Here is a 13,077-nt window from a genome sequence, read left to right on the forward strand (position 1 = left end):
TGTGGATGTGAAAGGGGTGAGGAGGTCCACTGTCAATGGTCTGACGTGCCAGATGGAGGAGTTTACAGTCGTTCACTAGGCAGTGGGGTGGTCTGTGAAGTAAATGAACAGGGTAGCCATGCGATCTTGTGGTGCCTTGTCATCAGTCATCTGTTAGCAGTGTGTGGCAGGGATTAAAAAAAAAAGACCAGAGAAGAAGCCAGATGGAAATATTTCTTAGACGTCAGTCCTAACGACACAGGAAGAGAGAGGGAAACAGGTCCAGAGTCATAGGAGGGATGTTCAGAACAGGTGAGAAACGCATCTGAGAGGGAATTCAGGGAAACTAGTAACTGACCAGAGGGGTGACGGGAGTGGGGGAGGTTGGCATGACTCACTCTGAAGAGTGAAACATTTCCAGGAAGGTTTCCTGTGTGGGCCACGAGGAACGTCAGGATACTATTAGTACTGAAACGGTAAGGGGGCATCTTGGGAAGAAAGATAAATTCCAGGAGGAAGACAAAGGGGCAAGGGTTTTGGAGCTAGATTCGTCCCTGAAGATAGAAACAGCCAGCTCACATATTTTTCGTATGTATGCCAGACCTTGCCCCTCACCTCCCCAAAAAAGGGCCAGATTGCAAATTAAACGCAATATAAATGGACTCCTCAAGGTCTAGACAGTCCTTCTGAAGTCCCGGCCCTCAGTTCCCTGAGAGAGTTACCACTCCGCAGTTAACACGTGCGAATTACCACCTAAAATTGCCAATAGAAACTAAGGTCCTGCGCAGTAAAACATACCACTGCTGGGGCCACTCAGCGGGGTGTGGAGGCGGGGAGGGAGGAGGAGTAAAGGCTGTTTACAAACTTGACGTACACACGTAGCCCTATCAGTAAGGTTCTGGAATTGTGGGTTACAACCTTGGGATTTGGGTACACTCTGATGCCCTGGGTTCCGGCACCCGACTTGTGCCCACCCAAACCCCAACCTTGCTAAGAGCAGAAAGATTCCAGGCGTCTTGGAGCAGTGGTGACTCACTGCAGCACCCCCTCCCCTTCGCCTAACTGCCGTCTCCGCCCACCCCCAAACCATGTCAACAAAGCACGGCGGCTCTGGGAGCTTTGCTGGGGGCTAAAGGCGTTCATCTTCGTCCTCGCATCCCAGCAGGCTAACCCTCCCCCGTCCGAGTCTTCAAGCTTGCCTCGCTCCCCACCCGACCCTTCGGTTGAGCAGCGGAGATAGATGAAACATCCAGATGCGGGACTCTGGAGCCACTCACAGCAGCCCGTGGAGGGGGCAGCCAAGAGCCCCGGGTAAGTATCCAAGCTCCCACTTGGAAAAGGTAACGACGGGGAGTTAATGGGTGCTCTGGGGAAAAATAATCGTATCACGGGGGCGCACGGCGGAGAGCGCCCGTGCGCTGGGAGAGTCTGACCCGCGATAGTTTCTGCGTCACAGCGCGAGGGAGAAACGCACGTTGCTTGGGAAAGTCCTAGAACAGCTCTTGCCCGGGTCAGAACATGACAACGGGTCCTCAAATATCAGGAGTGGAGAGGGCGGACGCCGCGTGGGGCCCACTGGAGGGCAAGTGGGGCGGGGGGGCGTAACTAAGCAGGGGGTAGGGGTATCAACTTGGATCCCCTGCTAAGTGCGTATTTTGCAGCGCAGAGAGGTGGCCGCCCCGCCCTCTCGCCTTCCCTCTCTAGGGAAACGCGCGCCGCAGGCTCTCTTTTCCGATTCTCTGGCACCCCATGGGTGGTGGAAATCCCAGAAGAACTGAAACTTCCTCCGGGCAGCCTCTCCAAGCTCTCTCCCAGTATTTCTGCTTCTTGGGGCCACCCCACCAGCAGGGTGCAGAGTCGCACTGCGCCGCACCCCCATTCCCAGTTTCCTCCCTAATGCAAAGCGTCCAGGGAAGCCTCCGCCCCATTCCCCGCCCCCTGAGCCCTCGGCCCACCCTTCCGTTCCTGGGACGGGACCTGTTCCCTGTCAATCCAGCTCAGCCTCAGGGTTCCTGGCGCGTGAAAAAAGGCCCTGAGAGAACGTGGGGACTCTAGATGACGCAGCGCGCTCCAAGACACACGGAAGGAACTCCCCATACCCGTGGCTGGGGATTCTCAGCCCACACCCCCGACTCAAGACGCGCCAATAAGGAGTCGGGTTCTCCCTGCGCTCAGCTGCTCGGCTCCTGGGCAGCCGAGTTTGCAGCAAGGAAGGACAACTCTCTCCGAGTTTGGAAACCGACTTCCCAGCCACCTACCGGTGTGGGGCAACACTCAGCTGAGTCGAATTCGGACCCTAGAAAGCTCCGAAACATCCAGAACTCCCCGGGGGGCGGATGCGTGCGCTCCTCTCGCGCACTCACCGGTGTAGCGAACCCAAAGCGTAGGACGCAAACAAGTTTGTAGCTGATACTTAACGCCGGAGCAGAGACGGCGCAGTGAGGGTCTTAGGCGAGAGAGCAATTAAGTCTCCTAGAAGCGGGTGAGGAGGCGAGAGGGCAGGGGAGGGGTGCGCGTCCACTTACCATTCCCGAGCAGAGGCTGATGACGGCCGTGTGCTCGGACTTGGTATTGACATGGCCTTTGTAGAAACAGTGCTTGAGTTCCGCTTCCTCCTCAGAATAAAACTTTGTCTGGTTCACCCCGGGTGCCCCGAGGAGGGTGACAGTGAACATTGGAGCGATAAATCCGGCATGGGCGGTGAGATTAAATAGAAATTGCTGGCCGAAGGCGGAGAGGCGGTAATGCGCTTGGGTGTAGGTAGCGGAGGAAGAGGAGGCGGCGAAGGCAGGCCAGGGGTCAGCGGCAGAGTTAAGGCTCCGTCGCCTTCTTTTGAAGTGTACGTTCGTGGGAAAGGGTTCTCCGAGAGCGTTCACTCGGATGGGAGACGCGATTTCGTATTCGCTCAGAGTCTCTAATAGTTTCACTGAAGAGAGAAGCAGAGGCACATGAACCAATAATTCAATTTTCCGCAAGTTTTAATTTAAAAATGAAGTGGGCGGTTTCGTCCTGAGTTATTTTCCAGCTTCCCCCTTCCCCCCCCCCATTTGAGTCAATCCCTTCACCTTCAGTCACTGGACAAATATTTGCTGAACACCTACTATGTGCCAGGAACCGTGTTAGGCGCTGTCGGAGCCAGACAATGAATAAGTCAAAACATAACATGATTACAGATCCTGACAAATACCCTGAATAAAATAAAACACGCCACGATGGGGTGCCCCCAGTTACTAAGTAACTGTAGTTTGGGGCCTGGGGTGGGGAAGGAAAAAGATCCGGCTAAAAGAAGGGGGAGACGACAAAGTTCGTTCCACAGTGTGTCTCTCTCTAGAAATAGGCTGGGAATGACCTAAAGAAGGGAGAGGCTGCAAAGCGGAGACCATTCTTTCTAGGAAAAGGATAAGAGAGAGAAAGAGAGAGAGAGAGAGAGGCCTCCGCTGCGGGGTGCCCGCTGTCGGACACGGAGGCTGGGGAGCTGGCGACAGGGGCGGAGGGGTCCCGGTGGCCGAGCCTCGTTACCTTGCCTCGGGTGCAGCCTGTCCCTGCGCACGGCCGCCGCGGCGTCTGGGCTCCCCGTCTCGGCCAGGTCCCGCACTAGGAGCGTTAGCAGTGTGGCCCAGGATACAAACTGCATGGTGCTCCCCACCCCTCCCCCGCCGCCCCCACTCCCCCCTCCCTCCTGTCCTCCTTGGCGGCTGCGGCGGCGACGCTAGGCAGCGGCCGCGGAGAGCGCTCGGAGCCCGGCGCCCGCCGCCAACTTTTGACTTTAGGAGTCGCTGAGGTCTCGCGGCGAGGGTCCCGTCTGCGCTCGGCTGAGCAACGCCGCCGCCTGCCGAGAGCTGAGCCGCTCGGGCCGCAGGAGGAGCCGGAGGAGGAGGAGGAGGAGGAGAACTGGGGCTCGGCTGCTCGGCCGCATAATGTCCAGGGAGAGGACAGGAGAAGGCGCGGAACGTGCGCTCCGAGGCGCGCCGGGCGCCCTGTGCTGGCGGGGATAGCGGAGCGGCTTCTTGAATGGGGGGCTGGGGGGCGGAGGCGTGGGGGGGGCCGCGGGTCCTCCGCTGCTCAAGTACCCAGGTCCCCGCCTCTAGGAGGAGAGGGGAGGAGAAAGCGGAGGGAGTGGGGACCGCCTCCTCCCAGATCGAGTCCGCTCCTCGGCCGCCCGTGCGGGACTCGAGCTCCCAGAGGCGCCGGGAGCGCTGGGGCAGCTCATTGCGGTCCTGCCACCACACCGGGACGGGCTTTCCTGAGACTCCCTGCCCTGGGGAGGGAGAGCGGAGAAAGTTCTCTCCCTTTCCTGGCGTTCCCAGTCTGTCTCTCTGCCGTCTCCTCTCTCCCTTCCGAATCTCTCTCCCTCGCCCTGTATCTCTGTGCCGCTCTGTCTCTGTCCCCCCGTTGTGGTCTCTTCCCCCCTCCTTCTCTAGTTCCCGCATATCCCCCTTTCCTTTTCTTTTTCTCTGCTGTCCCCATCCCTCCCTCTTCTCCTTCCCCCTTTATGAATTTCTGTCCCTGACTACCCCTTCTTTTGGTTTCTTACAAGTGAAAGTGGCCCAGCGCAGGAGCGCCTTCCCTTCCTACACTTTCTCACTAGGGCCGAGATTTGGCATCGGAGCTCCGCTCTCGGTTTAATCGCCTCAAGTCAAGAGGTTTAGAGTTGGGGTTCTTATTTTGCAGTTCGCGGTGTGTTACAAATCCATGGTCTCCTGAAAGTTTCGCAAAGCTTTAAAGCTGTGCTTTTCCCAACCTCCGTCCCCATCTCGAGAAGGTCCATAGCCTTCTGTACGTCTCGGGCCCAAAAAAGGTTAAGAACCGCTCTGGGCAGCGAGAGGAGGCGGGGACTTAGGCGCCCCCGACTGCCTCCGGGTTTAGAGATATGGGCATGGGGGGGGGAGGTGGGGAGGAGTGTGAGGGGACTGTCGTGGACTCGAGGGGAAGCACCAGTGCCTGGAGGGATTTCTCAATCACTTCCGCTTGCTTTTTGCCAAAGAGATGCTTGGAGCAGCTCAAAGCTGACACTGCAAGCTATAACTACCTCTGCCTTGGGATGCATATTTGGAAGTCAGAAGAATTCAGGCCAGAGAGGGAGGATGTGTTTGGGGGGGGGGGGGGGGGGGGAGGAAAGAGAGAGGGAGAGAGGTGTTTAATCCCTGATGTTTCAAAGAGTTTCTGTAAAAATGAGTATTTGCCCAAAAGTCCCAAAACGAGAGTTTTCTGTTGCTTGGTAGGCTGGCGCTCAAGGTTGAAAATACCAGATTGCCAACACCGGGGACCAAATAGCAATATTCTATACGTGTCCACTACTCTGGAAACATTAATGCATATATTTCTCCTGGAAGAGGGAAAAATGACTTGGCAAGACTGAAATTTCCTAAAGAAGTTGTTAACCCAGATAGACCAATGTTACCATTATCTGTCTGACTGGGATTTAGGATGGGTACACAACGTGAAGATGGCAAAACAGAAATACCTGTCAAGTGCACAATCAGATTGTTAAAGGGTAACATTTAAAGCTTTTTCTAAAACCTTCAAAGTAATTGACTAAAAGACATTTCTGCTAATACACAATCTTTCTTTCCATTATGTAATAAAAATTCCTCACAATCACAGTGTCTAAGGTTTGCTGAGAGTTTAGCAAGGAACAGAAAAATATCAAGAAATCAAACTATTAGGTGATTCCTATGGACAATATTCTAGGACATCCACTATAAAATTACTTTAAAATGTAGCACGTGTTCAGTATTTCCCATTAAACAATTTTCCTCTTTTTCAATTTAAATCCCTCCTGATAGAGAATCTAACAGTATAGAAATGATTATATGTAAGGGTAGAAGTTTCCTTTGGGTACTCTCTCTCCCTAGTTTTCTTTCTAGGACTTGGCATTAAAGGATGAACTTTGTTTACGGTTCTTTAAAATTGCTCCTAATACAACCAATCATTTCCACAGCTAATAGGGATGAAAACTACACAGTATCTCTTGCAACCTCCTGAGGTGACCAAGAGCCTGGATTTCTAAGTTTCTCATCCTCAGTGAGTCTGTTCATCCTTTCTTAAGTGTTATTAGCTTACCTCTGAATTTACATCTATAAACAAGTCTCAAAAAAAATCTTAGTAAGATGTTTGAAATTATAAGAAATTAATAGGTAGATTGAGCTAGCTAACTAAATAATTCAGGCCAAAATCTGAATAATAATAATGATAATAATCAACTTTGAGTACATACCATGTGCTACACCTTGTGCATTTAATTCTTACAGCAGCCCTTTGAGGCAGGCAGTATTAGTAATTTCATTTTACAGATAAGGATATGAACGTTTAAAGAGGTAAAATAATTTGATAAGGGTCCCCCAACTAGTGAGAGACAAACGCTTGTTTGTCTCAAACTCTGTTTGAGATTCAAACTCTGTTTCAGCAGTTTAGTCCAAGTTCATAGTTATCATATAGAATGAATAAATGAGAAATGTTGCCAGGTTTGGGGGGGTTGGTTTGGGTGAGGGTGGCTAAAATCATCAAGAGAATTGTCTCAACTGTCTTTGCTATGTATGATTTGTTTTTGGCTCTCTTGCTCCTTTCTCTAAGGTTGAGTATTTCATGATAATCCTCTTAATCTATTTCATTCATATTTCATGATGTTTCCTTCAGCATCTAGTACAGGTCTGGCACATAGTAGGAGCTCAAGAAATGTTTATTGAATGAATGAATAAATATAAACCTTCTATTTTGTTTCAATTGTGCTAAAATGACTTCTTTATCATATTTATAATATGTAATTATTGTATTAATGTATATAAATATATGTGATATATAAATAATACAAATTAATAAGTGATAAATAAATTTATACTTGATATCTTTTTAAGGAATACTTGCCACCAAATTTTAGGCCGGAAACTGACTGGAATAACTGTTTAGGAAAGAATCACAGCTACATGACCTTTTAGATTTTTGGTACATCCGTTAAAATTGTGTACAAATTAAAATGTGTATTGAGCCTCAAAACCACCAATAAAATGTAAATTATGAAAGAAAAATATATGTACATGCAGTTTGGAAGTTGGTTCTACAAATAAGAATATAAAATTACCTGAGTGCAGGAGGGGAGACTGGATTCTGTAATAGCTGGCCCCTCACAGAAGTTTGCTCTGAAGGAAGAACCGCTTACTGAGATCACCTGGAGTTAATGGAAGGACAGATGTTAGCCCATTTTCTTCTCCCAGGCTTTACTGGAATTGAATGTTATTGTAGGTTAAATGGGAAGCTTCTTTGGCTGCTGCTTCATGAAAACTGAATCCCAGAGGAGTGATGATGGAGATTAGTCACTAGGGAGAGATAGTCTGGTGAACAGAAATGCGAAGGATGACATCCCAAATGACTTTGCAGAACACCAGTGAAAAGAACAGGAAGGAGATCTGAAGCAAATTTCCACAGAAAGGGAAAACCCACACCCAAATGATAGGGAGACACCAGGAGGCAGAATTAAAATGAATTGTTTCCCGAGTGGTCAGTAGTAAGTGGTTTCAGGAATAGGTGAGTCCGTGGTACTGGGTAGCATAGGATTCTGGTAAATGAAGCACCAAGCTGGTGATGGTCAAACTCTGCAGCCCTGAGCAACACCCTCTTTGATCCAGTTTCCTGTTTGCAGAGTGGAGGTGGGGAGAAACTGTGTCATCTTTTACTTGCCACAGGGGAAATGATCTTAGTATATTTTTTAAAGCCTTCCAAATACTGACTTCAAGCGTAGCATAACATAGAGAAAGTAGTTTATATCATTTGTAATAACAACATGAGATTCTTTGCATTGAGTTCCTACTTTGTGCTAATTATTTATTCCTCATAGCAGTCCTGCTGTCTGGGTTCTACTCTCTCCATTTTACAAATGATGAAAATTAGACTCAGCAAAGTTAAGTGACATTACAGAGCTAGAATGTGCTGAGCTGGGATTTGACCAGGAGTCACTTTACCTGCAAAGCTTGCCATCTCTATGAATTAGAGCAGCCTAGTGACAGAAAGACGGTCACCTAATGGTTCTTGATCGTTCAGCCTTTATACCTGGCCTTATGAGTATGATCTGCAAGAACATCCTTTCTTTAATGTGAATGCTAAATCTAAGTTCTAAATAACTCCTCTTGAGCCTGTGTGGAACATCATAGTCTGGTCTTTATGATGGCTCTAGATAGCTCATGACTAGCTTATGGCAATTCTACAAAGGTGTTTACATACCAGGTGCTCCTTTCCTACTTATCATTCCAGAAGACCATATTTTAGCTATTGCCCAGGCTTTGGAGCCCCAAATGAATCCCACTAATAATCAGTTGAAACACTTAGGGCCTCAGATCCTTATTCTGCCCCCTCTAGTATCCGTAGAATGCGACCTTCAGACCTGGGTTCAACATCATAACTACAAATGATTCAGAAGTGCTCAGATTCAAACCACTCTTCAACTAAAGCCAAGTTATAAAGCAATACAACGTGTGCAAATACAATTTCTCCATTTGCCAAAAGTCCACATTCAACATAGACAGTTGTTACAGATGTGCTAGCGTGGAATCTGACAATGCTCAGAGTACTGTGGGATGCGCCAGGATGCTACCTGCCCCCTGAGCCCTGAACTTCTCCCGTCCTGGTTTGTTTCATCCCTTTTGTCTTGTTGTTTGGTGTTCTCTGTTAGACTTTAAACTACACAAGGGCAAGGAGGAAATCTATTGCCCTCCCCACTGTATCCCCTTGGTGCTACCTAATAGGCACTCTATAAATATTTCTTAAATGAATGAGTTTACAATTGCTACAAAACTGTTTCTAGTTTTCAGAGCCAGTATTTTGTTTAATTTGTAAAAGCCATTCTCTCTCTCTCTCTCTCTCACACACACACACACACACACACCTCTGCAGGAATGATGGAGGTAATCTCTTTCTCAGGGGGAGGAAAGTCCTGCTTTAATTAGAATCTTCTGGAGTAGAAATTTCCAGAGCTAGGCTTTCCCCAATGCCTACATCAAGATTGTGAGCATGGAAAGTAAGAGACCAGTAGTGTGGGCACTTTCCATATCCTTTCCATATCCTGAAAAGAGGGTAATAATCACAGTTGCCTGCCTCAAAGGGATGCTGTGAAAATGAATGGACCGAGGTGTTGGCTTAGTGGCTGGCATGTAGGAAGTGATCTCTAAACATTCAAATCGGCAGCCTCACCTGCTGACTAACCCACCTACTAGTTAAGAAGAGCAGTTCCTGATTCAGTCTTACAGAGAAGAGCACTGGCACCTAGCGCTCCTTCCTCAGTTAACCTCCTTCTTCCACCACTGATTTATGGGCCTTTCTTCTTCCGGGAAAGAAAGTATGCCATGTGCGTGCTTATATTTCATTGACTATGTATTTTTTCACATTCATCCTTGTTGTTAGCCCCCCTGTCCTTTTAAACTTTTTTTTCATTTTTAAACAGCTTTACGCTTTCTCATATTCTGCTTATATTAGCAGTTCCTGTAAGTCAGACTTGGCATTTTTTCAAACATTGGGCTTTTTTTCCTGGCAGAATATATATATATATATATATATATATATATATATATATATTTTTTGTGCTACGTCTTTATTGTTGTGGTGTGTGGGCTTCTTATTGTGGTGGCTTCTCTTGTTTGTTGCAGAGCACGGGCTCTAGGCGCACGGGCTTCAGTAGTTGTGGCACATAGGCTTCAGTAGTTGTGGCTCGCGGGCTCTAGAGTGCAGGCTCAGTAGTTGTGGCGCACAGGCTTAGGTGCTCTGTGGCATGTGGGATCCTGCCAGACCAGGGATTGAACCTGGGTCCCCTGCATTGGCAGGTGGATTCTTAACCACTGTGCTGCCAGGGAAGCCCCTCTGGCAGAATATTTTAAATAGCCAAAACATTAGCCAAAACATGATTTTCCCATAGAACATTTACAGAAATATATATATATATATATATTTTAAAATTTATTTATTTTTGGCTGTGTTGGGTCTTCGTTTCTGTGCGAGGGCTTTCTCTACTTGTGGCAAGCGGGGGCCACTCTTTTATCGCGGTGCGCGGGCCTCTCACTGTTGCGGCCTCTCTTGGTGCGGAGCACAGGCTCCAGACGCGCAGGCTCAGTAGCTGTGGCTCACGGGCCCAGTTGCTCCGTGGCATGTGGGATCTTCCCAGACCAGGGCTCGAACCCATATCCCCTGCATTGGCAGGCAGATTCTCAACCACTGTGCCATCAAGGAAGCCCAGAAATATATTTTTGTATGGTAAACAATATTTACATATGCAAAAATGTAATTTCCTCTGCCAGATGATGCGTAATAGGCTGTCTACCGTAAAGGTATTTATTACAGTAATGGTGAACCTTTGTGATTGCTTACTACTTCTAGGCACAATTGATAAGACAGTATTCAATCCTTCTGACAACCCAATGAAATAGGAATGCCGTGAGCTCCACTTTTGAGAGGAAGAAATAAAGACACAGAGGATAAGTAACTGGCCCAAGGTCACACAGCTAGTGAGCAGCTAAGTGGGCCTTCACAGGTAGGCTTTCTGATTTCAAGGCGTATTGTTAAACCATAATATTATATTGACTCTCATGTGTAGTTATGCTTTTTTAAGCTTAATATAGGATAAACTGTGATGGTCTGGAACACAATCTCAAAGAGTAGAAATCTATACATTAGAAATAATTCAGGTATCAGGTCAACTGGGGGAAGAGGCCTATAGGGGGTCTGGTTTAGGGAGTCAGTCACAAATGGTGGGGCTTCTGGATATCAGTCCACCTGGGGTTGAGGGAGAGAATTCCTTTCCAATGCCCAGACCACTCATTGACCTAACTGTAAGACTGGCCCTTAGGAACACTGCTCTTCTTCAGTGGTCTCATGGCAACAACCATCCTTATAGACTGTCAAGGCCCTCAGTTCAGCCCAGTATCTTTGTGTTGTTCAGGCCATACTGTGGCCCTTGCTATTACAACAGCATATGGCCGAGAGGCCTGCCTTAGAGTTACAAAGTAGTGCAGGATTTGAATTCCCTGTGAGCTTATGTGGAAGCCTGCTACAAAGATGGTCTTCAAAGAGCTTTTCAAAATATCTCAGCTGCTGTGACTACCAAGGACAACGGAGAGGGGCTAGGGGCAGGGAGAAATACCTTCATTTTCCAAATTAATGTGCAAAAACATAGATGCATTGCATGCACCAGCTTGACGCAGTAATGAGGTTATGCGACATCAAATCAGCGCCAGTTGGAAATGGTATATTCACCATGCACCATCTTTGTATAAACTGGCACCAATAACACAAAATAGGTTGCTTCCTGAAATGTAAGCCTAGTAATTAGCGCCTTGTCAAGTCCCTATCAGAAGTTGGCAATGAAAAAAATGGTTTTTGTTTTTCCCACTTAAAAACAGGTCTGACAGTACATATCTCTGGCATTCACGGCAAGCATAACTGGAATAAAGTTCAGCTACTGCTGGGCTCTGTGCTAGAGGTACAGTTACAGAAAGCAAGACGTTGGAGGTATAATGTTCTCCTGGGCACTCGCACCATGGTGGTGATGCGGCCTGAATCCTGATTACACTCAGCAACGCAAGTTCACCCACATACATTTTTTACACTTCTTACAGCTGATTATTCCGTTCATTAATTCTCACCACCAATCTGGACCTCATGGAACTTATATTTGCTCTAACGTACCTTTTCCGACAGAACGGAAGTCACAGTAGACTTCCCTGAGCGGTGACTGGCCCTCGTGTCCAGGAGGGCCAAAGGTCCTAAAAATTGAAAAGAGACACAATTCAAGACCCTGTCCTCCCCACTTCACTAAGCAGGTGTAAAGGGAAGGGAACCATCAAGAGACAGCAAATGCAATGAACTATTAGGCAGTTATTTAAGAGTCAGGAAGAGCAGTATGTTTTAGCATATAAACATGTCCAAGGTGTATTATTAAGTAAGTGAGTCACAGTGTGGTTTGTGTAATTGGTTCCTTTAGTAGTAAAAACAAAATAAAGCAGCAAAACCTCAGCCTGTGCCAGGAAAGGATCCGCATAGGAAAAAAAAACGTCTAGAAAGATGGATATACATCGTATTATAACCATATGACTGTGATCTCTGAAACTGGGAATTATGGAGATCTTTTACACATTTTACATTTCTATGATACCCATTCTCATATTGTTTACTTATGTTTACGACGAGAATATATTATTTTCTTAATGAGACCAGTAGTTGTTTCTGGTTTAATAAAGAGACAGTATATAAAGAAAATATGATGTTGTCACCACCCTTAGGGAAAAGTTTTCTTATAAATTATGCATAATATTAGCTTTTTCTGTAACATTCAATATGTGTTTCACTATTTGAAAATAACCTTATATATATTGTGTATATGTGGATAGGTGCTAAGAAGAGATTTATGATAGCTAAGTCAGGCTTCTGAGTGAAGTTTGAGGGGAGCTTGTGATTTAGACAGAAATAGAAGCAGTTGATATACGGTAACTGTGGATTTAAAACGGGGTTAGAGAATAATGACTGAGTAGCAGGAAAAAGTAGAAGTTTACCCAACCCCTGACTATATAAACAAGGAAGACATTTGTTTATTTATTCAATAAATATTTATTGAACACCTACTATGCACCATGAAGTTTGCAGATAGCAGAAGAGCTCACAGTCTGGGGGGAAGGGAAACATAAAATAAGTAAATAGGTGAACAAGTATATAATTAAACACTGTTCTAAGTATTGTGGAGGAGATTAAAAGGGAGATAGTTGAGATTAGGTGGACAGAGAAAGCCTCTTTGAGAAGTGCTAGTTAAATGGAAGCCTAGATAGTAAGAAGGAACCAGCCCCTTAAACAACAAGCAGAAGAATATTCTCGGCAGAGAGACCAGCAGGACAATGTCTGAGATAGGAAAGAAGTGGGAGGGTTTCAGAACCCAGAGGAGCCCTTGTGGTTGGAGTTCTGTGAATGAAAGGGAGGGGATGGAGAGTGGGGCTGCAGGCCAGTGAGCCAGGAGCCAGGTGATATGGGGCCTTCCAGGTGAGGAGTTTGTATTTTACTCTGAATGTAAGGGCAAGCCACAGAAAATTCTTAGGCAAGGAGACAGCAAGACACTTCTTTCATTTTGAAAAA

At 47.0% G+C, this 13,077-nt stretch overlaps 1 protein-coding gene across 3 annotated transcripts in view; it reads right to left on the bottom strand.

Moving 5' to 3' along the window:
- Positions 1 to 3,967, bottom strand: part of ADAMTS9 (ADAM metallopeptidase with thrombospondin type 1 motif 9) — a 168,999-nt gene extending 165,032 nt beyond the window's left edge. For all 3 annotated transcript variants that reach the window (XM_027121317.1, XM_027121318.1, XM_027121316.1), the window contains exons 1-2: positions 3,499 to 3,967; positions 2,505 to 2,905 (exon numbers count right to left, since the gene is read on the bottom strand). In XM_027121317.1, the coding sequence (XP_026977118.1) occupies positions 2,505 to 2,905; positions 3,499 to 3,613 (516 nt within the window). In that variant the 5' untranslated portion in view covers positions 3,614 to 3,967. The remainder of the gene's footprint in view (positions 1 to 2,504; positions 2,906 to 3,498) is intronic.
- Positions 3,968 to 13,077: the final 9,110 nt, after the last annotated feature.

The sequence above is a fragment of the Aethalodelphis obliquidens genome, unplaced genomic scaffold, assembly GCF_003676395.1.
Source record: "Aethalodelphis obliquidens isolate GAN/ISIS:26980383/991018 unplaced genomic scaffold, ASM367639v1 scaffold22, whole genome shotgun sequence".
NCBI lineage: Eukaryota > Metazoa > Chordata > Mammalia > Artiodactyla > Delphinidae > Aethalodelphis > Aethalodelphis obliquidens.